The 27,655-nt window shown below is 44.4% G+C and overlaps 1 protein-coding gene across 2 annotated transcripts in view; it reads right to left on the reverse strand.

Annotated features, from left to right (window-relative positions):
• The window catches only part of LOC135225781 (pleckstrin homology domain-containing family J member 1-like), a 301,334-nt gene that overhangs the window by 145,995 nt on the left and 127,684 nt on the right, over positions 1-27,655 (reverse strand). For both annotated transcript variants that reach the window (XM_064265247.1, XM_064265248.1), the window contains one exon: positions 18,153-18,239. In XM_064265247.1, the coding sequence (XP_064121317.1) occupies positions 18,153-18,239 (87 nt within the window). The remainder of the gene's footprint in view (positions 1-18,152; positions 18,240-27,655) is intronic.

A 27,655-nucleotide genomic window follows, 5' to 3' on the forward strand; every position in this document is an offset into this window, starting at 1 on the left:
AACCCCGGAGCAGAGAGGTCTAGAGCTTCTGCCTCAAGCTCAAGTCCTCAAAGAGCAGGTCTTCCAAGGAGAGGCCCCGTACTCCGGCTGAGCCAGCAGTCTCTCCTCTCCCCTTGGTACTGTTCCAAGGTTACCATCCACCTCCGAGCAGCTCCGGCTCTTTGGATCCCAATGCTGGACTGTTGCAACACTGGGAGACTTGGTCGGCTCTCTGAGGAGCAGCATGGAGCAGATGTTTTCTCCCGGTTGTCCGACAGGATTACGTCTCAGGACAATATCAGCGCCCGGACTTAATCAGGCCCCTCTAGCTACTCCCCCAGCTTTCGGCACCGAACTAGTCAGCTTCCACCTCATGACTCTCTGCCTCCGTTCTCTAGAACAACCCCTGGAGGGTGGCGTCATACGCCCTTTCCAGGACGTCTTATTTCCATTCCGGAGTGTGGTACTCGAAGGATTGAGGACTTCGAGTTCTACCCGGAGGGTCTCCAACCGCCGTTCATTGGCTACGCCAGACTTCTGACGCAGCCATGACTAGAGATGACAAAGTCCCTAAGGAGACAGTACTCTACTCACGTGACCAGGCTCAAAGAGAATGGCTCAGGTGTTTAGAGGATATGGATGTTCGAATACGAGGATTCAAGCCTTCAAGAGTCCCTCACCATTTTACGATGGAGGAGGGAAACCTCCTCTCCTTTCTCAACAAGATAGCAAACGGTCACTATTCCGGCGCCCAGAAGGGGGAATCGTTGCCTCAGTTAAGGGAAGCAGACCCCACATCTCCTTTGCTCCCTTCACTTGGAGAATTGTGGGGAAGATTTGCCCAACACCTTTCGGCTGGCAAACTCAAACCAGGACTGTGCTATAGATCAGTTTGGTGAGAAGCTGCCTAGGCTTCCTGACAGCCTCATTCAAGCTGAATTTGAGGCCAAGACTAGGCTCGCCAGGTCCATTAATACCATGGCAATGACTGAAGTAGCGACGATTTCTTACGGGTCTGAGCGCTCTCCAAGCTCCTCACCAAGTCACTGACGCAAACAGTCCAGTCTGACATGTTTGAGTTCGCTACAGCCAGAACTAACTGCCCAGGAAACAAAATGTCCTTCCAGGAAGAAACTATTCGTTCATGAGACCGAATAACGTTTGCTTTCATTCCACCAACATCTGGGGGGCAGACCTCTTTCCTGATTCGATGGTAAAGGAGGTCCAGGCGGATAAGCAACAAGGCTTACCAAAGCCATTAAGGATCGTTGGGGTCTCACTGCAAAGAGACGCCAAGACCAAGCAGCAAGAGGTAAGTCTCAGAAGAAACTGAAACGTTATCAGCCTTACCAGAAAAAACAGCAACGCTTCACCCAGGCTGTTTCGGCTCGTTCCTTTAGTACAATCAGCCCAACCCTCTACTTCTAAGGCTCAATCACAGCCCCATCTACGTGATTTCCCCACCCCCCAGCCTCAGCCTTCCATCCTCCTACGCTGTCTCCCCAGCCTTCAACCAAGTGTTTTCGAAGGCCAGGCCTTTCAGCAACTACGACCGCTTTAGCAGGGGAGGCAGAGGTAGGGGATCCTTTCGTCAGAGAGGATCAGGAAGGTCCCTCAACAGGGGAAAACATTCCGTTGGAGGCCGCGGAGGTCACTTGACCCAGCAGCAGTGAGAGCTCGAAGGTAGAGGGAGGCTGTTTCTCTTTCCGGCATCGGTGGGGATTCAGCAAGTGGGCACAGAGTATTGTGTCGAAAGGCCTGGGTTGGAGTTGGGTTGCGGATCCTCCTCCATCCAGACCATTCCTTCAACTTCCACCAAAAGAAATGACGGAGTATGAGGAGGACCTCCTTCAGAAAGGAGCAATAGCGAGAGTCAACAGATTAAAGTTTCAAGGTCGCTTATTCAGCGTTCCAAAGAAAGGCTCACAAAAAAGAAGGTAATCTTAGACTTGTCCGCTTAATCTTGGCCATTCGCTGTGACAAGTTCAAAATGCTGACCATCTCGCAGGTGCGGACCTTACTTCCACGTGCGGGGGCCGTCACCACCTCTATCGATCTTACAGACGCATACTATCTATCCCTATTGCAAGACACTTTCGCCCTTATCTGGGGGCTTCAAGATAGGAGATCAAGCGTTCTCCTTCAAGGTAGTTCCCTTCGGTCTGAACGTGGCACCCAGGGTGTTCACGAAGTTGGCGGAAGCAGTCGTCCAACAACTGAGGTCTCAGGGGATAATGGTAGTAGCGTATCTCGACGATTGGTTGATTTGGGCTCCAACAGTCGAGGAATGTCATAAAGCCACACTGAAAGTAATCCAGTTCCTAGAGTACCTGGGATCAAGATAAACAGAACAAAATCAAGACTCACCCGGAGTCCAACTTTCAGTGGCTGGGCATTCAATGGAATCTATCCTCCCATACTCGTCGATTCCATCAGCCAAGAGAAAAGAAATAGCGAAGTCAGTACAGCAATTTCTAAAGCAAAAAATATGCTTCAAGGAGAAGCCAGGAAAGAATCCTGGGCTCTCTCCAATTTGCCTCGGTGACAAACATCTTGATGAAAGCCAAACTGAAAGATCTAACCAGAATCTGGCGCTCACGAGCAAATGTCAGATCCAGGGACAGGTTGTCATCAGTCCCACAGATTCTACGGAATCGTCTGCGCCCTTGGGCAAAAGTGAAGAACCTGTCAATATCAGTACCCCTTCAGTTTCCTCCTCGGGGATTACCATCCACACAGACGCTTCGTTAAGCGGCTGGGGAGGTTATTCTCAATTCAAGAAGGTTCAAGGAACCTGGTCATCCCAGTTCCGCCAGCTTCACATAAACGTATTAGAAGCGATGGTAGTATTCTTGACTCTGAAGAGGTTACGTCCGCCAAAGAACTCCCACATAAAGCTAGTTCTGGACAGCGCAGTGGTAGTCCATTGCGTAAAACAGGGGAGGCTCCAAGTCTCGACATCTGAATCATGTCATGGTAGCCATCTTCTCCCTAGCGGACAAGTTCAGTTGGCACCTCTCCTCCACCACATAGCTGGAGTGAGAAACGTCATAGCAGATGCTCTATCCCGCTCAGTTCCTCTGGAGTCGGAATGGTCACTGGACAACAGTTCGTTCCAATGGATTCTCCGGAGGGTTCCAGGTCTGCAAGTAGATCTATTCGCATCTCAAGCGAACCACAAACTTCCATGTTATGTGACCCCCAACCTGGACCCTCTGGCCTATGCCACGGATGCCCTGTCCATAGATTGGAACAACTGGGAGGAAGATTTATGTCTTTCCTCCAGTGAATCTTCTCCTGAAGGTACTGAACAAACTCAGGACGTTCAAGGGTCAAGTAGCTCAGTAGCCCCAGACTGGCCGAAGAGCAATTGGTATCTGATTCTGGAACTGGGTCTTCGTCCTCTTCGGATTCCCAATCCCAGGCTCTCCCAGTCAGTACAAACGAAGACTGTGTTCGCTTCCTCAGGAATTCTCAAAACCCTAACTTTATGGACTTCATGAAGTTTGCGGCTAAAAAGATGCAGATATCGATCCACGAAATATTCTTTTCTTGGAATCTGACAAAAAGAGATTCAACTTTGAGACAGTATGATGCTGCAGTCAAAAAGTTGGCAATCTTCCTGAGAGAATCAGATATTAGAATCATGACAATCAATTCAGCTATATCCTTTTTCAGATCTTTATTTGAAAAAGGCTTAGCAGCTAGCACTATTACGACAAACAAGTCAGCCTTGAAGAAGATTTTTCAACTCGGTTTCAATATAGACTTGACAGATTCTTACTTCTTGTCTATTCCCAAGGCTTGTGCTAGACTTAGACCTTCAGTGAGGCCTACGTCAGTGTCGTGGTTCTTGAATGATGTTCTAAAGCTGGCTTCAGAAACAAACAATACGACATGTTGATTATAATGCTCTTAAGAAAAACTCTATTTTATTAAGCTTGGCTTCAGGAGGGCTAGAATTTCAGAACTGTCGGCATTATCCAGAGATGCGAATCAGATAGAATTTCTTCCCTCAGGAGAAGTTCTTCTCTCTCCGGAACGTAGCTTTTTAGCAAAGAATGAGGATCCTTTATTGAGGTGGGAACCATGGAAGGTTATACCCCTTCCACAAGATCCTTCTCTTTGTCCAGTAACGACCTTACGAGCCTTTCTGTCCAGGACATCCTCATCCTCTTTGGGTCCTCTCTTTTAGGAGAGAGAAAGGTGGACTTTATATATTAAAGGTATCAGGCAACAGATCCTGTACTTTATTAAACAAGCCAACCCTGATTCCTTCCCTAAAGCTCATGATGTCAGGGCAGTTGCCACCTCAATCAACTATTTCCAACACATGAATTTTGATGATTTGAAAAAGTATACTGGATGGAAATCGCCGACAGTATTTAAGCGTCATTACTTAAAGTCCTTGGAAGCTCTAAAATTTTCAGCAGTGTCAGCGGGTAACATAGTTTCCCCCGACTCTGCTTAAGTCTTAAGTTGAAGATCCAGATCTCCTTTCTACCTACCTCATTCACAGTTTGTCTATACCTACCATGTTCATCTACGTCTACCTTGAGTCTTAGCTGCTCTTGTGATGGTACAGTGGGTGTCCCTTATTTTTTTGCTAGGGTCACCCACAATTGTTTGTATATACTGATCTCTATGATGTGGTCCCCATATTTTTATGCTAGGGTGACACATCTACATTTACAATGGTTGCGGGTTTTGTATATTAAGACATATAAATTTATTTACTAGATTATAGTCTAAGTTTGTTCAAAATCATTTTACTATTATAATTGCTTGATTTACTTTTGTATATAATAACTATACACAATGTTAAGTTCAACATATATTCCATGTAAGCCCTGTACATATATGTTAACTTTAAGCTAATTTTAAGGAATAATTTTCTAACTTGTATATTTGTGTATATGTATATTTTTTAGCAATTATAATTCTTTATTTTATTTTAAGTTTTATTGAGACCTTATTTATTTATTTTCTTTTACAATCTTGTGCTAATTCTCTGGTACGATTTCGCGCAGCGACATGAACTGAGCCCAGAAAAGGGATTTTGACGTAAGGAAAAATCTATTTCCGGGCGATTGGTTCGTGTCGCCCAGCGAAATCCCACCCTACCCATCCCTGCGCTCAAGATTGTCTGCTAACTTCGGGATGGCCACCAGAGGCGCAGCAGTCGGTAGCGTGGGATGGAGTAGTAGTAGTTGCTGCCCACTCTGTGGGTCGGCTCCCCTCTTGTGGGGGTTTTGTCGTAGGAGATTTCTATTGGTAAGAGGTTCGTAGTAGTGGTCTCACTCGCCCTAGTGTTCATACCGACGCCCTCTTGGAGGGTGAGCGAGTCAGTTATTCAGTTATACTGACCTTTTCTTTATTTTATTTATTCTCTGGTATTTGTTAGTGCATTTACCTTAGAAATAATGGATTAAAGGGATATTTCGCTGGGCGACACGAACCAATCGCCCAGAAATAGATTTTTCCTTACGTCAAAATCCCTTTCTTACTGAGTCTGGCCTCAGGAGCCAGGATATCTGAACTGTCGGCTCTTTCCAGAGACTCTGGACATGTGGAATTTCTCCCTTCAGGAGAAGTTCTATTATCTCCAGATCATAGTTTTTTGGCTAAAAACGAGGATCCCTTGATGAGATGGGCCCCTTGGAAGGTCCTCCCTCTTCCTCAAGACCCATCTCTATGTCCAGTGACGACCCTACGAGCCTATCTGTCCAGGACATCCTCTAGGTCCTCAGGCTCCCTTTTTATAAGGGAAAAAGGTGGCACTATTTCCTTAAAAGGGATCAGGCAACAAATCCTGTATTTTATTAAACAAGCCAATCCTGATTCATTCCCTAAAGCAAATGACATCAGGGCAGTTGCCACCTCTATTAATTACTTCCAGCATATGAATTTTGACGATTTAAAAAAGTACACTGGCTGGAAATCGCAGACAGTTTTCAAACGTCACTACTTGAAATCCTTGGAATCTCTTAAATTTCCGGCAGTGGCAGCGGGAAACAGAGTTTCCCCTGACACTGTCTAGTAGTTGTAGTTGAAGATCCAGATCTCCTTTCTACCTGCCTCACTAATATTTTCCTTTAATCCTACCGTCAGGCTCAATCCTGTTTGAGCCTTAGCTATCTAAAAAGGCTATGTATCGTAAATAGTTTCCCAAATGAGGTTATTTTGTGATGTCTTCCCTTATTTTTATGCTAGGGAGACTCACTTGTATATACTAATAATTAATAATTTCTAGTTTTAAGTTATCATAAGTTAGCCTAATTGTAATTTTAAGTCCTACTATGTATTTTAAGGCTAACACATATTATTTTCTACTAGTTTAAGTATGATAACTTTGTAATTAATTTGAAAACTAGATTATAATTATTTTGTTTTACTTTTGTGTTTTCTTGAGACCTTCTACTGTTTCTTTTCCAATCTTGTGCTAATTCTCTGGTACTATTTCACAAAGCGACACGGACTGAGCCCAAAAAAGGGATTTTGATGAAGGAAAAATCTATTTCTGGGCAAGGGTCCGTGTCGCCCAGTGAAATCCCCCCCTGTTTATCTCCCACCCTTGCGCCCAAGATTGGACCTCTAACGTCAAGGATGGCCACGAGAGGCGCTGTTGTCGGCGTGGGTGGGTGTGTAGTAGTGGTTGCTGGCGCCGGCTGTGTACCAGCTCTCTCGAGGTGGGGGATTTTGGTGAAGGAGAATTCTAAATGACAAGAGGTCCAAGGTAGTGGTCTCACTCGCCCCAGTACCATACCGACACCCTCTTTTTATTTAGGGTGAGTGAGTCAGGATACTCTGACATCCCCCTCTTTTATTTTTCTCTGGTAATGTTAGGATTATTTACCTTAGAAATATGAACTAAAGGGATATTTCACAAAGCGACACGGACTGAGCCCAGAAATAGATTTTTCCTTCGCAAAATCCCTTATTAGTGGTGTCAGATTGCTCGTCACCCCATGAATTTGAGTAAGCAATACATACCTAAATTGTTAAAAGTCTTCTAATGATAGCCATAATATAAGCCAGACTGTATCCACCAATAAAGGGATTAAATACTAAATAGTAGTTATACTTGATGTTCTTTCTCAATGAAATTTGTCCCTTAGAAATTGTTTATATAACCCTATTACATGACCTTTCAATTTTTGAACCTTTAATATACAATAAGAAGAGAACAAAAATGATTTTAGTAACAATACAGTAGTACCTCTAGATACGAAATTAATCCGTTCCGAGGCACCTTCGTATCATGAGGTTTTCGTATCTTGGACCACATTTTACATGTAAAATGACTAATCCGTTCCAAGCCCTCCAAAAACACCCCAGTAAATTTCATAATAAAGCTAAATTGACCTATAAACAATGAAATACTACAACAATTTGGACCACTCAATACCTAAATTAATAACAAAATGCAAAATAACCTGTAAATAAAGTGTATTAGTGTACATGGTATACAAGAAATACTGTACGTAAAATGTGGAAGCTTACCTTTCGAGTGAGGCTATCTCCGAAAGTGGCGACAGAGGAGGAGGACAAACGGCAGATACGTACACTTAACTTTACCAAACACAAAAAAATGTCAGAAAAACAAACTAAACTTTACAAAACACATTAACAAAACTGTAACACTTAACTTTACAAAAAACTTAAAATAAAATTTACTTTGTCTTTTTTTGATTTTTACATTTCTTTTTACTTTTTTTTATACTTTACGTAATTTCAATTTCTTCACCACCAAATGGATGCCAGTCTGTTTACGGAATTTTTCGAACCACCCATGAGAAGCCTTGAACTCTGGGGTTGCCGTTGATGTCCCTTCTCCGTCGTCGTCTTCGGCTTGGGCAATCAAATCGCCGAAAATAGCACTGGCCTTCTGGCAGATTGCCATCTCGGTTATTGTATCGCCATCGATTTCTTTGTCCTCAATCCACACAAGAAGCAGCCTTTCTATTTCATTATGCACATGGCTCCTCTTGTTGGACAAAATAGTCACGCCCTTGGAAGGTGTAGCTGCTTTGATGGCTTCCTTCTGCTTAAAGATGGTGCCTATCGTCGACGGATTTCGGCCGTATTCCTTAGCGATTACACTCAACCGCAAGCCAGCTTCATACTTTTTTATTATCTCCATTTTTGTCTCCATAGAAAGCATTCTCTTCTTTCTGTGAACTTCAGCAACTTTCTTGGGACCCATGACTATACTGTACGTAATTAAATTATGTACTACGTATACTAATTAGGTTCTCACACAACACGATAAAGTAGCACAACGAAATGACTAACAAATTTACGTTACTAAATGAAATCGTTGGACAAAAAGAATGCCGCATGCGTACGATAAAGATTCTGGTACGAAGTGGCCGAGTTAGGCATGCCACCACGTACGTATAAGATGCATGATGGGAGGGATGCTGTCCAATAGGAGAGAAGGATCTCATGGCAGTGGCTAGCATCAGGAACCAATGGGAGAGCTTTATTATTTTATGCTTCTTCGGTCTTCCATACCGTTGTAGCTGGAACCTTGCAGTATTTATATGATTACATTTTTGTGTTGTGCAAGATGTACTTGTGTTTTACTTATCACGGGGATTCTAGCTCGATTGAGCTCTTGCCTATGTTACCTTAGCTCAGCATTCATGCATGCATGCCCCTTTGTCTAGGTCTGTTAGGCGTATTAGGACATATGTCCTCTCTTTTAGTCCTGCCATCCTGGCCGTCGCCCTCCGTTCTTACGTATCGGCAGAGGCCAGCTCCCGAGTAGTTAGGCGCCCTCCCTTCCAGGTCGGTTAGCCTAACTTCTCCAGGACATTGCTTTCTCTTTTTCTGTTTATTCTTTTCCTTTCCCTGTGTTATTTTATCTATTGCATGCTAGAGACCGTTAGAGGTAGCCTAGGCTACCTCAGTTCGCCTGGTCTGTCCTACCGCGTGGCCCTACAACGTTCACGGCGAGCCAGGCGATCACCATGTCCACGGGGGGGTCTCCTGTGCGCTTGGGCTCGGCTGGCCACCACGCTCGGCCGTGCTCGGTCCCCCTCGGGTCCCTTGGCGCTCTCTCTCACCCCGAGTCACCTCCCTTGCCCACTGCGTCAGCGGCGAGCTCCGCTGGCTCCGCCAGCTCCTTAGGGGGGTGACGGAGAGACGCTCCGCCACATGCATCCATATTATTTACTATTATTTATTCTTGTTATTATTGCTACACGTTTTTATGTTCCGCTAAGCCAGCGGAGTTCCCACTCACCAACCGGGTTCTCCCCCTGCCTGCGAGTTTTTCATTGTGGCGGAGCTATGCTCCCCTTAATAATTTATTTACTTGTTTAGCCTACTCATGCTTCTCCCCGCTGTCCTCGTACTCCTCGCTCCAGCGTATAGGCTGGTTTCTAGTTTGGTGGAACTCCTTATTCCGGTACGCCGGAATTATACTAACTAGTATACCAGTCCTATTGGACACACCACTACAGGAGAACAAGAGAAGGCTAACCTCTGTTAACCACTCCGGTATCCTCCGGCGTTTAATATCACTTACTGGACTTAGTCCTGTTAGTCAGTGTTGATACTCATGTATCTGTTCACTTACAAGCCACCCATTGCCAGGAAGCAGGATGTAATGCTGTCCTGCAGGACCCCTGTGGGCACGAGGTCCGCCGGACCCACGCCGTTTGCGCCATCCGCTACGGGGACATAGCGGTCTGGCACCATGACAGCAGTTCCATATGTTATGATCTTGTAGATCAGTTTACCTCCGGTGTAAGTATATGCCAGAGTACAATTGCTATATATTTTGGCCTATACAGGTACAGCCCTAATAAGTGATATAATAAGTGATATAATTACTGATACAGTTAGTCATATAGTCTTAAGCTCCCCTAGCCTAGGGCTTACAATAACCCTCTCTTTCAGACTGCTGCTGTCAAGGACGCCGCATCAACCACTCTGAAAGCCTGGGTCGGCGGATTTGGGAAGAACGTCACCAAGGGGCAGCCATACATCCTCGACAAGAATATGGCTGTCAGGATCTTCCCCGGCGGAAAGCCTACCTGCTACGTCGACCCGGCAGCGGCGGCCCCGTACGTCGCCACCATTCAACATCAGGTGGCTCAGGCATTAGCAGACCCGGGGAACTCGGAGATCGCAGACGACGTGGCAACGCTGAACTTGGACCTCGAGCCGATGGCGGTAGGTGAAGCAGGTAGTATGCTAGATGAGGCAAGTGTGTTGGGGGCTCAAGGGCTTCCCTAGGGTCCGTCTGGATTTACTTCCCCTATCCCTTCTACTGCTTCTTTTCAAGGATTTTCAGAGAGTGAACTTTCGGTTAGGCCGAAGTCCACTCAAGCTATCCCTAAGGTAAAAGGGAAGCGTAAAACTAAGACCCTGGAGAAGACGCTGTCTAAAAAGACTACGTCTACCTCTTCTCATAAGTCTCCGGCTCACCATCCCGGAGCAGAGAAGTCTAAGTCTACCTCTTCGCACTCCAAAGGGTCCAGAGGCAAGTCCTCGAGGGACAAGGCTCAGCTACCTGCGGATCATCCAGAGCCTTCGACCTCTACGGGGACACGCCCCAAGACTCCTGCCGTGATCAAGGAACCTAGCCCCTTCGACACGGAAGCATTTACTGCAAATATCATGCAGCAAATGGGGAACTTTGTCGGGAACTTAGTTCAGGACAAGTTCAAACAGATGTTGACACACATCTCTTCTTCTTTTGAGGAGTCGGGCCAGTCGATCCAAAGCATTTCAGAAAGGCTGACCAACCAGGAGAACCTGATGGCAGGTCTCCGAGAGAACCCATCGGCAGTTCTCCCACAGCCCGGTATGGTGGCGCAAGCCATGCCGGACTACAACACCCTCCCTCCTTATACGGCGAGCAACCCCTGGAGGGTCTCGTCTTATGCCTCCTTTAAGGACGGAATGCTAACGTTGGGGGACTGTGGTACTCGAAGGCTTGAGGACTTCGAGTTCCACCCTGCTGACCTGCAGCCCCCCTTCATTGGTTACGCCCACCTTACGGAGACAGCGATGAGGAGGGAGGACAGAATACCTAAGGAAACGGTCATTTCCAGCCGTGATCAGGCTCAGAGAGATTGGCTGAGGAACCTAGAGGACTGGGAATGCACCAATACCAAGATGCAAGCCTTTAAGAGCCCCTTTGCTATCTTTGTGGTGGACAGAGAAACCCCCATTCCGTTCACCACAAAGGTTGCAGAGTTAACTCTTCAGGCCGCTATGAGGGATGAGCCCATGCCTCAACTCCGAGAAACAGAGCCGACGTCTCTTCTCCTCCCAGGCACCGAAGATCTTTGGGCAGATCTCCCAGCTACCTTTACAGTAGGGAAACTCAAGCCAGATTGTGCAATAACACAATTTAGTGAAAGGCTTCCTAGGCTCCCAGACAATCTCATACAGGCTGAATTTGACGCCAGGACCAGGCTAGGAAGGTCCCTAAATACCCTGGTAATGACAGAGGTTTCGGCCGTGACTTACGGCAATGAACCTCTTTTCAAGCTGATTGCTAAGTCACAGATCCACAAGGTGCAATGTGACCTTTATGACTTCGCGATTGCAAGACGCAATTGCAGGAAACACGTCCTGCAAGAGGCTACCATTTGCCACGAACCGAACAAGTTGCTAGCGGCTTCCATTTGGGGTGCTGACCTCTTCCCAGAGTTGATAGTCAACTCGGTTCAGCACAAGGTGACAAGACCAATTAATCAAAAGTCTTAGGGTGGGGCCCCGGTCCGTTGGGGACTTTCGAGCAAGAGGAAACCTGAATCAACTTCCCCTTCTAAAATGTTGAAAAAGCCCAGGAAATTCCAGCCTTTCCAGGCTACCCAACAGCAACAGGTAGTACAGGCAGTGCCAGTCTCTCAGGTGGCACAACCCTCCACTTCGAAGAACCAATCGCAACAATTCCTCCTATTGACTCCCCAGAGTCAGCCCTCTACCTCTTTCGCAGTATCCCCGGCCTTTAATCCAGTTTTTGAAGGCCAAGCTTTCCAACCTTTTAACAGGTTTGGAAGAGGCAGTAGGGCTAGAGGTGCATTTCGCCAAAGAGGTGGCGGAAGAACACCTAGCAGAGGCAAACACTTCCGAGGGGGACGCGGGTCGCAACCTGCCCCCAGTCAGTGAGAACCCTCAGGTAGGAGGGAGACTGTTCCTCTATCGCCACAGATGGGGGTTCAGCAATTGGGCACAAAGTATTATGTCCAAAGGACTGGGATGGAGCTGGATCAAAGGTCCTCCTCCATCCAAGACCTTCCTTCAACGGCCAACATTGGAATTGACAGAGTACTGTATGCTCAAGAACTCCTTCAGAAAGGAGTAGTGTCAGAAGTCAGGCATTTAAAGTTTCAAGGTCGCTTGTTCAGCGTGCCAAAGAAAGGCTCAACCAAATGAAGAATAATCTTAAACTTGTCCCGTCTAAACTTATTCATTCGTTGCGACAAGTTCAAAATGCTGACTATCTCGCAGGTGCGGACCTTACTTCCCCGTGGGGCCGTCACCACCTCTATCGATCTTACAGACGCATACTATCATATCCCAGTGGCAAGACACTTCCGCTCGTACCTAGGTTTCAGACTAGGGAACCAGGCATTCTCCTTCAAAGTAATGCCCTTCGGGTTGAACGTGGCCCCCAGGGTATTCACGAAGATGGCGGAGACAGTAGTTCAACAACTAAGGTCTCAGGGGATAATGGTAGTCGCGTATCTGGACGATTGGCTCGTTTGGGCAACAACCATCGAAGAATGCCGCAAAGCAACGGTCAAAGTAATATAGCTTCTGGAACATCTGGAGTTCCAAATAAACAAGACCAAGTCCAGGCTAACGCTGGACTCCCGCTTTCAATGGCTCGGCATTCAGTGGGATTTAAATTCCCATACTTTATCAATTCCGTCAGCCAAAAGGAAAGAAATAGCCAAAGCAACAAAACAGTTCCTCAAATGCAAACAAACATCAAGGAGAAGCCAGGAAAGAATCCTAGGTTCTCTCCAATTTGGCTCAGTGACAGACGTTCTACTGAAGGAAAAACTAAAAGACATAAACCGGGTCTGGCGCTCAAGAGCAAACAACAAGTCTCGGGACAAATTGTCAGCCATCCTGCCGATTCTTCGCAAACGTCTCCATCCCTGGGCGGAGGTCAAGAATCTATCAAAATCAATTCTTCTTCAGTTTCCCCCTACGGCATTAGTTATCCACACGGATGCTTCACTAAGCGGTTGGGGAGGGTACTCTCAGTTCAAAAAAGTACAAGGGACTTGGTCCCCTCAGTTCCGCCAGCTTCACATCAATGTATTAGAAGCTATGGCAGTGTTCCTCACGCTGAAGAGACTCCTACCAGCCAAGAAATCTCATATCAAGCTGGTATTAGACAGCGCAGTAGTAGTACACTGCATCAACAGAGGAGGATCCAAATCAAGCCATGTGAACCACGTCATGATAGCCATTTTCTCACTAGCAGCCAAGTACAAATGGCACCTATCCTCCACTCACCTAGCGGGAGTAAGGAACGTGATAGCAGACGCCTTGTCTCGTTCAGTTCCTCTAGAGTCGGAGTGGTCTCTGGACAGGCGTTCATTCCAGTGGATATGCCAAAAGGTTCCAGGACTCCAAGCGGAATCTTTCGCTTCACAGTCGAACCACAAGCTCCCGTGCTATGTGGCCCCCAACCTGGACCCTCTGGCTTATGCCACAGACGCCATGGCCATAGATTGGAATCGGTGGAAGAAAGTGTACATCTTTCCTCCAGTGAATCTTCTTCTGAAAGTTCTGAACAAACTCAGGACTTTCAAGGGACAAGTTGCTCTAGAAGCCCCCGATTGGCCCAAGAGCAACTGGTTCCCACTATTTCTGGAATTGGGTCTCCGACCTCAACGGATTCCCAATCCCAAGCTATCTCAACCAGTATAAACGAGGACTGTGTTCGCTTCCTCAGGAATTCTCAAACACCTAACTTTATGGACTTCATGAAGTTTGCAGCTAAAAGAGATGCAGACATTGATCCTCAAAACATCCTTTTCCTAGAATCAGATAAAAGAAAATTGACCCTACGTCAGTATGACGCAGCTGTTAAGAAACTAGCCAATTTTCTGAGGGAAACAGAATCTCGAACCATGACTACCAACCTGGCTATCTCCTTCTTCAGATCCTTATTTGAAAAAGGTTTAGCAGCCAGTACTATTACTACCAATAACGTCACGCCTAAAGAAAATATTTCAATTTGGTTTTAAAATAGACTTAACAGATTCCTATTTCTCGTCTATTCCTAGAGCTTGTGCTAGGCTCAGACCAACAGAGAGACCTAGCTCAGTTTCATGGTTCTTAAATGATGTTCTCAAACTGGCTTCAGATACTGACAACGATTCATGTGGCTATATACCCCTCCTAAGGAAAACATTATTTCTTTTAAGTCTGGCCTCAGGAGCCAGGGTATCTGAACTGTCGGCTCTTTCTAGAGATTCGGGCCATATCGAATTTCTTCCATCAGGAGAAGTTCTCCTCTGTCCAGATCGAAAATTTTTGGTCAAAAACGAGGATCCTTCAATGAGGTGGGCCCCTTGGAAGATCCTTCCTCTTCCTCAAGACCCCTCTTTATGTCCAGTTACGACCTTACGAGCCTATCTTTCCAGGACGTCTATGAGATCCTCAGGCCCCTTATTTATGAGGGAAAAAGGTGGCACTATTTCCTTGAAAGGAATTAGGCAACAGATCTTGTACTTTATTAAACAAGCCAACCCAGATTCGTTCCACAAAGTCCACGACATAAGGGCAGTAGCTACCTCAATCAACTATTTCCAACACATGAATTTTGATGATCTGAAAAAGTACACAGGCTGGAAATCGCCGACAGTATTCAGACGCCACTACCTGAAATCCTTAGAATCTCTTAAGTTTCCAGCAGTAGCAGCGGGAAACACTGTTTCTCCTGACTCTGCCAAAGTAGTTTAGTTATAGATCCAGATCTCCTTTCTACCTGCCTCACTAACATCCTTCCTGTAATCCTGCCACCAGGTTCTACTCTGTTTTGAGCCTTAGCTGCCCAAAAAGAGCTATAATTGTGAAGTTTTCCTTATTTTTTTGCTAGGATTACTCACACCTGTAAATAACCTATTGTATTGTCTAGTTTTAATGTTATTATAAGCTATCATAAGTTACTAAAAATTTTCATAAGTTATATTAAGTACATATTTTATAACTTCTGTAATTATAATTATTTTAATTATAGTAATCTAATGTACTCTGTTTTTTCTTATTCCCTTCATGTATCTTATTTATACCAAGCTTGTGGCCATTTCTCTGGTACTATTTCACGAAGCGACACGGGCTGAGCCCAGAAAAGGGATTTTGACGAAGGAAAAATCTATTTCTGGGCAAGGGCCCGTGTCGCCCAGTGAAATCCCACCCTGCTTTACACCCACCCTTGGGCCCAAGCTTGACCTTCTAACTCCAAGGATGGCCGCTAGAGGCGCTCGTGCTGGCGTTGGGAGCGCTAGTAGTAGTAGTTACTGGTGTGGGCTGTGCATCAGCCCTCTCTAGCTGGGGGATTTTGTAGAAGGATGGATCTAAATGGTAAGAGACCCGTGGTAGTGGTTTCACTCGCCCCAGAAACCATACCGACACCTTTTACATAAGGTGAGTGAGTCAGAATACTCTGACATCCCATTTTAGCTGCACGCTCCATAATTAGTAAAATCCAAGAAAGGGGCACAAAAAACACAAGAGCAAAAAAGGGCACGTGTGTACGCAGTGCGCTAACTGAAAAGGATGGCCACCAGAGGCGCAGCAGTCGGCAGCATGGGATGGAGTAGTAGTAGTTGCTGCCCACTCTGTGGGTCGGCTCCCCTCTAGTGGGGGTTTTGTAGTAGGAGATTTCTATTGGTAAGTGGTTCGTGGTAGTGGTCTCACTCGCCCTAGTGTTCATACCGACACCCTCTTGGAGGGTGAGCGAGTCAGTAGTACTGACCTTTTCTTTATTTTATTTATTCTCTGGTATGTGTTAGTGCATTTACCTTAGAAATAATGGATTAAAGGATATTTCGCTGGGCGACACGAACCAATCGCCCAGAAATAGATTTTTCCTTACGTCAAAATCCCTTTATTCAGTAGGCAGTCCCACAGTTAACCGGGGGTTCCATTCCCAGCCCAGCACCACTAACCGAAAATCGCTGCTACCTAAAAATCAGTGGTAATCGCACTGTTAAACAACTTAACATTAACGTTAACAATATATCAGTGCTGGTAACCAGAGATCGGCATCAGTAAACCGTCAAAATCCCTTAAGGGAGCCGGCCGGCTAATGCCATTCTTTAAGGACAGGACTTTGATATTCATACCACTTAATAAGGTGACTTGGGACATCTCCAAACCGCATATGATTTTTGCCTCTGACCTTCAGTTTTGTGACGCCAGGACGATTTATCCCGAAAATAACAATTTTTCAAATTCTGTCTCCTCCCTTGATATTTAATATTAAGACCTGGGATTACTACCATATATAGACCTGATGTAGACCTCCAATCAAATGAGGAGTTTTTTTTTCTAAAATTCATTTTTTTTGCTAGATATGAATTTTTCATTATGGTAAAAAAAAAAAAACCTATAAATTAGGAAAACAAAATTTATAAAAAAAAAAGATGAAACCCCCCCCCCCCCAAACAAAAATTGGAAAAAAAAAAGGGCTTATTTGATTGTTCTATAAACGTCTTTGTTTCTGAGTTATACCAAATTCCAATGTTATAGCTTTAAAACTAAGTGAGAAGATAGATTTTGAAGGTCAATAACTTTAGTTTTGAGATACGGGCGTTCAAAGTTTTTCTTTGTATTTTTATAACGACAATGTTAATAAATAATAATTATTATGAATGTATATTTCTTTTTTGTGTATTAATAAACCAAAACTATTTTATTTATCATAATTTAATCATAAATTATGGTCCCTTTGCTCATATATCGTAGCTTGGGGCACTGCGTCAGGCAAGACGGGGCACTCTTTTCTACGCAACTCACTCTCTCTCTCTCCTTCACTAACTCGGCTTATTACAGCGAATTTTCTTCTTCTGTATGTTACCTAGATGTTTTCCTAGTATTTTCCGTTTTGGCATGATGAAATTCTTGCCGAAACAAAAATAAACAAACGTAAATGCAAGAGAATGTCAAGGGGTGAAATTCGAAGTTGTACTCTCTTTTTACAAAGACAATGTTAATAAATCATGATTATTATGAATTTCATATTCTGGGTGGGTATTAATAAACCAAAACTATGTTATTTATCATAAATTAAGATCCCTTTGCTCAAAGATCATAGCCTGGGGGACAGTGTGACATGTGCTTCAGGCAAAACGGGGGCGTTTACTTACTACGCAACCCTCCCTCTCTCTCTCTTCACTAACTACACTAATATCGCATATATTATGATATTCTGTAATCATATTAGAGCGAATTTTCTTCGTCTTTATGTTAGCAAGATGTTTTCCTTGTCTTTTCCTCATTGGCATGATGAAATTCTTGCCGAAACATAGATAAACACATGTAAAAGCAAGCAAATGTCAGAGAAGAAATTCGAACGTGTAGACTACTTGAAGTATGTGCTCGCACTGAATCATGGGATACTCCCCAAGTCCCCTCTGCGACTCAAGGAATCACTACAGATGCCATTTCTTACAATTTCTTTGACAATAATTATCAAAATTGACGATAACAGAGAAGAAATATTGAATTTTCTTGTACGGATGAATGTTTTAGGCTTATTGAGTTATGTTTACTAATTACCCTGTAACTACGAAAGTAAGAGGAATTTTGACGGAATATTTTGTATACGTATTCTCAATTGCCATATAAAGCTCCATGAATTTTTTCATGACTTTGCATCTTTCGCCCTATACCCCCATATATAAGGGTTCCGGCCGGCCGCCTTAATGGTGCCAAAAATCACTTATGGCACCGAGAATCCAGTAAACTATGTCGCTACACAAGCCCCATAAAGCTGGATTGCTGTTAACTGATGCTGCCTGGAAGCGGGGAGTGCCTGTATACAAATACTACAATGATATATCGGAATTCCTTTTATAATAGTGTAGGCTCGGATGTTACGGTGAGCTACTGTACTGCAATTACAGTACTGGATGTCGTCAAGTTGCTATTATATCCCCAAACACAAACATCAAACTGACCTTCCACTGGATTGTGAAACCAAAGGGAGCATCTGCATCTGCTTCTCGTTTAACCTCACAGTTCTCCAAGATAAATACACCGCTTGGCTGTAAACAAAGTAAATCTTTATTTTTAGTTTACATATAGCTAAAACAAACAAAAGGGAAACAACTGTAGGTCAATGAGTAATTATTCTTAATGTGCAGTAGAGTAATCCAAAATGTTATTTTCATAATAAAATTAAGTTTCATCTATACATACCAAGTACATAACTAAATTGCTAAATTTTCCACTCACACAATAGCTTAAAATTTGAAAAGCATGAGGAAACGCTACTTTCACTAGTGCAGGTGACTGCCCACCCTCTATCATGGAACAATTGCAACAACACAACAGAGAATTATCACTTCTTTTCTGCTTTTAAGTCCATAAGGGGAGAACAGAGGGCTTCAATTTGTAGGTACTTGGTGTCCACGAGGGGAGGATGGAGGGCTCCAATTTGTAGTTAGTACTTGGCAAGTATGTACAGGCTGCCCTCTGTTAGTGGCAGGGGTTCCATTCCTGGCCGCCGACGCTAAGTGATTTTCGATGCTAAGCGATTTTAAAGCCAACGGCCGCTACACACCTTCTTTCAAAACTCTAGAACAGTCAAAGGCGCCGTAATCCCACAATGGCGCAATAAAGGGATTTTGACGAAGGAAAAATCTATTTCTGGGCAACGACCTGTGTCGCCCTGTGAAATGGTTCCTTTGATACTATTTCTTAGGTATAAATATTGCTATTCATCCTAGAGAAAAAAGAAACAATATAATGCCAAGATAAATGGCTCGCTCACCTCTAATAGAAGGTCGGTATAGTTAAAGGAGCGAGTGGAATCACTACCAGAGGTCCCTTGCCATTTAGCTTCTTCCTTCGACAAAACCCCCAACTACGGAGGAGCCGTGCTACAGCTCCCGGTACTCTCTACTACTACCGTGAGCGCCTCCGACGCCTGTGACGTCATTCCTGAAGATAGCCTCCAAGCTTGGGGTAAGCTGGGTGAGGACAATCTAACTACAGGGTGGGGTTTCACAGGGCGACACAGGTCGTTGCCCAGAAATAGATTTTTCCTTCGTCAAAATCCCTTTTCTGGGCTTAACCTGTGTCGCCTGTGAAATAGTACCAGAGAATGCTAAAACACCAAGCTTGAGGGACAGTACAGATAATTAAGAAGGTAAAAATAAACACCTGTAAGGTTAATAGTATAATGATCAACTTAAATTACAGTCTTACAATTAGGGTTAATAGTATGAACCCTTAAACATGGGTTAGAACTTAAAATTAATTAGCCTATCAAACAAGTAAATTATATACAGGGTAGGCAAAAGACAGGATCATAAGTTGACTTATACATAAACAATGGAACTGAATCCCAACTAGAATGATGAATAACAGCAATACTCAAGGTAACAGAATACATTGAGGCGATTAAACTAAGTAAGGGTGCAATGGGGCAGGCAGAAGGGAAGGCTACAAGAAGTTATAAGAATTATTAAGAGTCAGGAGAAACTGTGTTTCCAGCTGCCACTGCTGGAAATTTGAGGGCTTCTAAGGGTTTTATGTAGTGCCGTTTGAAAACTGTCGGAGATTTCCAGCCTGTATATTTCTTAAGATCATCAAAATTTGTATGTTGGAAATAATTAATAGATGTGGCCACTGCCCTAACATCGTGGGCCCGAGGAAAGGACTCTGGGTTGGCCTGTTTAATGAAGTATAAAATTTGTTGCCTGATCCCTTTTAGGGATAATGTAGTACCTTCCTTTCTAATGAACAACGGACCTGAAGACTTCAGAGTTGTTCTACCTAGGTAGGCTCTTAATGAGTTGACAGGACAAAGGGAAATGTCTTGAGGTAGTGGTAGGATTTTCCACGAGGACCATCTGTCCTGTGGATCTTCATTTTTGGCTAGAAAGTGGCGATCTGGGAATAAGAGGACTTCCCCTGAAGGGAGGAACTCAATGTGACCCGGTTCCCTTGATAAGGCTGACAGTTCTGATATTCTAGCTCCTGAGGCTAAACTTAATAAAAATAGGGTTTTCCTCAAGAGAGATATATAATTGCAAGTCATTGTTAATGTCCGAGGCCAGTTCGAGGACATCATTTAAGAACCAAGAGACTGTTTTAGGTCTCGTTGATGGTCTTAATCTAGCACAAGCTTTTGGTATGGATGTAAAGTACGAATCCGTAAGATCTATGCTAAAACCAAATTGGAAGATCTTTTTAAGAGCTGATTTGGTCGTAGTGATAGTGCTTGCTGCTAAACCTTTCTCAAACAATGATCTGAAGAAAGTTATGGCTAGGTTCGTTGTCATGACTTGAGAGTTTGACACCTTAACCCTTAAACGCCGAAGCGGTAAAAAAAAAATGTCTCCCGTGTGCCGGAGGTGTTTCAGAGTGAGCGCAGAAGCGGAAAAAATATTTTTTTCAAAAAATCACAGCGCGCTTAGTTTTCAAGATTAAGAGTTCATTTTTGGCTCCTTTTTTTGTCATTGGCTGAAGTTTAGTATGCAACCATCAGAAATGAAAAAAATTATCATTATCATATATAAATAATGCGATATATGATAGCGCAAAAATGAAATTTCATATATAATTGTATTCAAATCGCGCTGTGCGCAAAACGGTTAAAGGTAACAAGTTACTTTTTTTTTCGTTGTAATGTACACCAAATTGCAATCATTTTGGTATATAACACATTGTAAAATGATAAAAGCAACACAGAGAAAATATTATCACAGAATAATGCATGAAATCGTAACGCGCGGACGTAAACAAATATTTTTTTCAAAAATTTACCATAAATCTAAATATTGTCCTAGAGACTTCCAATTTCTTTCAAAATGAAGACAAATGATTGAATATTACTATACTATAAGAATATTAGCTTACAAATGCAGTTTTTGACCATATCTGACGAGTTAAAGTTGACCGAATGTCGAATTTTTTTATATATATTTTTTATATGCAATTATTTCAAAAATAAGAAAAGCTACAACCTTCAAATATTTTTAGTTTTATTTTACATGAAATTGTGCACATTTTCATATATAAAACACTATGAAATTCCTAATATGAAACGGAGCAAATATTCCGAGAATGGGACGTACGGATTTCGGAGATTTGTGGCGGAGAATCCGCGCGCAGAGGGAAGAAAGTTTTTTTTTTTTAATTCACCATAAATCTAAATATTGTGCTAGACACTTCGAATTTGTTTCAAGATGAAGATAAATGACTGAATATTACTAGACTGTAAAAGTTTTAGCTTACAATTGCGTTTTTCGACCATTTCGGTAGAGTCAAAGTTGACCGAACATGGTTTTTTTTCTATGTATCGTGATTTTATATGCAAATATTTCAAAATGAGAAAAAGCTACAACCTTCAATTATTTTTTGTTGTATTCTACATGAAATTGTGCACATTTTCATATATAAAACTTTATGTAACGGCTAATTTAAAATGGTGCAAACATTACCACAATCGCACGTATGATTTTTTCAGATGAGTTACCGCGCGGACGTAAAGAAAATGTTATTTTTTTCATAAATTCACCATAAATCGAAATATTGTGCTAGAGACTTCCAATTTGTTGAAAAATGAAGGTAAATGCTTGAATATTACTAGAATATAAGCGTTTTAGCTTACAATTGCGTTTTTCGACCATTTCGGTAGAGTCAAAGTTGACCGAAGGTTGAAAATTTGTCACATCATTTTTTATATGAAAATATTTCAAAATTGATAAAAGCTACAACCATGGGTTGTTTTTAGTTGTATTGTGCATGAAATTGCGCACATTTTCATATATAAAACTTTATGTAACGGCTAATTTAAAATGGCGCAAACATTACCACAATCGTATGTATGATTTTTTTCGGAAGAGTTACCGCGCGGACGTAAGGAAAAAGTTTTTTCATAAATTCACCATAAATCGAAATATTGTGCTAGAGACTTCCAATTAGTTGCAAAATTAAGGTAAATGATTGAATATTACTAAAATATAATAGTTTTAGCTTACAATTGCGTTTTTTCGATCATTTCGGTAGAGTCAAGTTGACGAAGGTTGAAATTTTGGCACTTATCGTTATTTATATGAAAAATATCTCAAACTGATAAAAGCTACAATCATGAGTATTTTTTTGTTGTATTCTACATAAAAAATAAAAATGCACATTTTCATATATAATACTCCATGTAACGGCTAATTTAAAATTGTACAAAAATTATGTCAAAGTGACGAAATAATTTCGCCGATGTGTCACAGATACTTTTTAGTGCGGCAAGAAAGAAATTCGCGCTTGCGCGCCTGCGTAACGATTGTAAACAAAACAACACCTTGATCCGGTGACTCCCAGCATCCCCCAAGGTGTGTGATTCAAGAGTTTTTGGCTGATAGGCCTAAAAGTATTTTTCCGCGAATTTTTAAAAAAACTTTTGTATGTCGACGTAAAATACGTCCAGTCGGCACCCAAGAGACAAAAAATGTCGACGTAAAATACGTCCAGTCGGCGTTTAAGGGTTAAGGAACTCTGCTAGTTTCTTAACAGATGAATCATATTGACACAGGGTAGATTCTCTTTTATCTGATTCCAAGAATGAAATATTCTGGGGATCAATTTCTGCATTCCTCATAGCTGCGAATTTCAGAAAATCCATAAAGTTTGGTTTTCTGAATTCTTGAGGAAGCGGACACAGTCTGAGTTTGCACTAACTGGGTTAGTTTGGGGTTGGGAATCCGTAGGGGTCGGAGTCTCAACTCTAGAAGTAGAGGGAACCAATTGCTCTTGGGCCAGTTGGGAGCTACTAGAGCTACTTGGCCCTTGAATGTCCTGAGTTTGTTTAAAACTTTCATGAGAAGGTTCACCAGAGGGAAGAGGTAAATCTTCTTCCATTTGTTCCAATCGAGGATCATTGCATCCGTAGCATATGCTAGAGGATCGAGGTTGGGTGCCACGTAACAAGGGAGTTTGTGGTTTGACTCCGTGGCGAAGAGGTCTACTTGAAGTCCGGGGACTTGTAGACTGATCCAATTGAATGAACTCCTGTCCAGTGTCCACTCCGATTCCAACGGAACGAGCGAGATAGAGCGTCTGCTACTACGTTCTTGACCCCTGCCAAGTGAGTGGCTGACAGGTGCCATTTGTTTTTGTTTGCCAGAGAGAAGATGGCTATCATGACGTGGTTCAAGTGGCTTGACTTGGATTCGCCCCTGTTGATGCGAGTTAACTACTACTCAGCACTGTCCCAGGCAAAACTAGTTTGAAATGTGAGTTCTTGGGCGGACGGAGTCGTTTCAGTGTGAGAAACGTCCGTGTGGATCACTAATGATGGAGGAGGAAACTGTAGAGGAATTGCTTTTGAAAGATTCTTTGTCTCCGTCCAGGGGCGGAGCCGTTTCCGTAAGATCGCCGGGATAGAAGCTAGTTTGTCCCGTGACCTGCAACTCGCTTTTGAACGCCATACTCTGTTTATATCTTTGAGTTTGGCTCTGAGCAGAACGTCTGTGACTGATGCAAACTGGAGTGAGCCCAGGATCCTCTCCTGGCACCTCCAGGATGTTTGTTGTTGTTTGAGAAATTGCTTTGTAGCTCTTGCTATTTCTTTCCTTTTCAACGACGGAATTGATAGAGTGTGCGATTGTAAGTCCCACTGAAGGCCTAACCACTGGAATCGAGATTCCGGTGTTAGTCTGGACTTGATTTTGTTTATTTGGAAACATAAATGTTCCAGGAATTTGATTACTTTGACCGTTGCTTCCTTGCATTCTTTGGGGTTCTTTGCCCAAATAAGCCAATCGTCCAGATAAGCCACTAGCATTATTCCCTGTTTCCTTAGCTCTTGCACTACTGCTTCCGCCAATTTGGTGAAGAACCTGGGGGCTATGTTGAGCCCGAATGGCATTACTTTGAAGGAATAGGATCTGTTGCCTAGTTTGAAGCCTAGGAATGGACGGAAGTGTCTGGCTATGGGAACATAATAATAGGAATCTGTAAGATCTATAGAGGTTGTGACGGCCCCACGGGGAAGTAAGGTCCGTACCTGCGAAACGGTCAGCATCCTGAACTTGTCGCAATGAATGTATAAGTTCAGATAGGACAAGTCTAGGATGATTCTTCGGTTTTCCGAGTCTTTCTTTGGCACGCTGAACAAGCGTCCTTGAAATTTTAAATTGTTGACTCTTGAGACTACTCCTTTGAGAAGGAGGTCTTGGGTATACTCTACCAATTCCGTAGTTGGTGCTTGATAGAATCTGTTGGTTGGAGGAGGGCCCTCTAGCCAACTCCAACCCAGGCCTTTGGTCACTATACTCTGAGCTCAAGGGCTGAACCCCCACCGCTGGCGGAAGAGGTAACAGTCTCCCTCCTACCTTGGGACTCTCACTGCTGGTTTGCCGAGGGGCGGCCACCTCTTGCTCCTCGGAAACCTCTTCCCCTGCTTGCAGCCCTGCCGGACCCTCTGAACCGAGAGGCACCTCTTGCTCTGCTACCTCTCGCAAACCTATTGAAAGCTTGAAAGTTCTGGCTTTCATAGGTGGAGTTGTAGGCTGGAGAGACAGCAAAGGAAGTAGAGGGTTGGGGTTGCTGGGACTGCAAGGTCAGGACAAGATATTGCTGTTGACCCTTCGACGGTGGTTGCCCTTGTGGTGCTGGGACTGCCTGAACCAACGTCTACTGAGGAGGCTGGAAGGGAGAGAACTTCCTTGGTTTCTTCTTGATCCTTTGACTTGGACCAGAAGATTCCTGTCTCCGCTTCATTACCAGTCCCCACCTGACTTTGAGGCATTGGTTGACTTTCGAAGCCTCATGTAGGACCTCTGCTACCACTGGTGCTGGAAGAGGTCCGTCCCCAAATTGAGGAAGCTATCAGCTTGTTTGGTTCATGGCGGATTGTAGCTTCCGCCAGAACGTGCTTCCTGCAATTCCTCCTGGCTATTAGGAAGTCGTAAAGGTCACACTGCATGGTGTGCAGCAGACCTTTAGCCATTACCTTAAACAACGGCTCTTGTTGGTATACAAGAGCCGTCATCTCCGCCATAGTCATAGAGGAAAGGGATCTCGCGAGCCTAGTCCGGGCGTCGTACTCCGTCTGGATGAGGGAGTCCGACAACCTGGGAAATCTCTCACTAAAGAGAATGGTGGCACAGTCCGCCTTGAGTTTTCCTACTGAGAAAGTAGGAACTGCCCCCTCGAAGTATGTCTCGGAGCCTGGGACCAGGAGAGAGGTGGGTTCCGTCTCCCGGAGTTGAGGCAGGGGCTCGTCCTTCAGGGCTGCCTGAAAGGTTGCTTCCACTACCTTAAGGGTGAGTGGTAGCGGAGTCCCTTCCACCGGAGTGAAAATGGTGAAGGGACTTCTAAAGGCTGTGATGCGGGTGTTCTCACATCCCCATTCCTCTAGGCTTCTCAGTAGAGTCTGCTGCGCCTGTTCCCTCGGAAGGATGACTGTCTCCTTGGGAACTTTGTCCTCTCTCATCATGGCTGCTTCCGTTAGTCGGACGTAGCCAATGAATGGGGGTTGAAGGTCCCTGGGGTGGAACTCGAAGTCTTCCCGCCTTCGAGTTCCGATGCCTTCGATGGTCAACATTCCGTTGACAAACGGGGCATATGAGGCAATCCTCCAAGGATTGGCCGCCTTGAATTCCGGCAGTTGGCTGGAATCTGGCATTGGGAGAGGAGAAGGTGGCACAGCTAGGAGGGATCCTGCCGCGATCGTGGTTTGAATCCCGGCGATGGCATTCTCCTGAGCAGCCAGCCATTCCGCCAGTGATTGGATCGACTGGCCGGAAGATGCAACAGAACTGGAGAGCTGGGAGAGTACCGAGCCGACCTTGTTGTCTACCAAGGACCCTACGATAACTCCCACCTGCTCCAGGATGTTGGCCGAGAAGGATTCGGGATCGAAAGGAGGGACTTGAACCCGATCCTTACGAGATTTACGTCTGGGGGACCTCGACGCTGACGAAGAGGCATCCCTTGATTTAACTGTTCCGGGGTGGTGAGCCGGAGTTACAGCGTCTGCCAAGATGACCGATTTCTTGGGGAGAGACTTCTTAAGTTTCTCCTCAGACGACTTAGCCTTGGGGATCACTGAAGTAACCTTAGGACGGACAGACCACTGGTCTTCAGTGAAGCCCCGGAAAGAAGTAGAAGTAGAAGGATCAGTGGAAGGTGATGGAGAAAGGGAACTCAGGAAAGGGCCCTGAGAACCCGTAGAAGCTGCCCCTACTACACCCTTACCTGTACCCATCGAGTCTATAGCCATGGGTTCGACGTCGAGGTTCATTGCCGCGACGTCTTCCACTACATCCTCTGGAAAGTCCCCATCCTGAAGGGAGATCATGACTTGGAGATCGACCAGCAAAGGGGCGGCCACTACAGGGTCCACCACTGATCCCTTCTTGGCTCCGGGGAATATCAGGTCAGCCATGTCCTGGGTAAGGATGTAGGGGCGGCCTTTCGAGTTCCGGCCAAATCCTCCCACCCATGCTTTGAGGGTAGTCAAAGCCTTCTTCTTCTCCTTGTCAGAACCCAGTAAGAAAGGTCTAGAGTTAGGGAAAGGGTAGGGGAGGAATGTCTGTTGTGTTGAGACTATATGAATATGTGTCCCACATGTGAAATATATACAATAATAACAAGTATTCCAGGTGATGAATGAAGATAGTGCTAAGAAAACTTACTACTAGTGAGGCATCGCCTACTAGCAAGTAGCAGGTTTGGCAGGCTTCATGGTGCCAAACTAGAAAGTCCTCCACCTTCACTGCGCATCCAGCATGGGAGCGGCAAACTATATGGCCGCATGGGTCTTGAAGGACGGCACTGCACCCAATCTCCTGGCAGCACGAAATCTGTAAGTCAAAGGATACATGAGTACCAATGACAACCTCCGGTGGTATAAAAATGCAAAATATCCGGGGGTGCCGGAGTAGGACCGACGGATAGTGTTCTATGTATAAGTGGCATGCAAAAGAAACTGCCGGAGTAAGCTCTAAGGCTCGCTCCGTATGAATAAGGACTTAAAGTAGGGGCATGCACTTAAAAACACGTAGAATAGTTACGAGGGGGGGAATAGTCTCTGCCTCCGCCTAGGCTCACTTGTTATATGGGTAAAATAAACTCCGTCGGGCCCGGAGTTGAGAATACTGAGTGAGCAAGGTCAAACTTCTGTTGAAGTAAGGGATAGGACAAGAGGTAGAACTAAAAACCCCCGGAGTAACAACAAAAAGTCCTTAATTAGTAACAGAAAAACCATCATATCAGTAAGTGCTCGTGTGAACTATCCTAGGTGGATAGGCTCCCAGTGGTCCCCTCCCCCCACTCTTGTTGTTCAGTAGCGGCGGAGTATTACCGCCGGACTGAACTGAGGGGGGGGGAAGGGTAGGGAAGTACGTGGGGTAGGGGAACCTTCCAACCCCTGCGGCCAGTTAAGGTCGGAGGAGGTAGGGAGAGAAGGTCCCAAGCCCCCGAGGCACGTGATGAGTGAGAGCACCAGTAG

This window comes from Macrobrachium nipponense, chromosome 13, assembly GCF_015104395.2.
Source record: "Macrobrachium nipponense isolate FS-2020 chromosome 13, ASM1510439v2, whole genome shotgun sequence".
NCBI lineage: Eukaryota > Metazoa > Arthropoda > Malacostraca > Decapoda > Palaemonidae > Macrobrachium > Macrobrachium nipponense.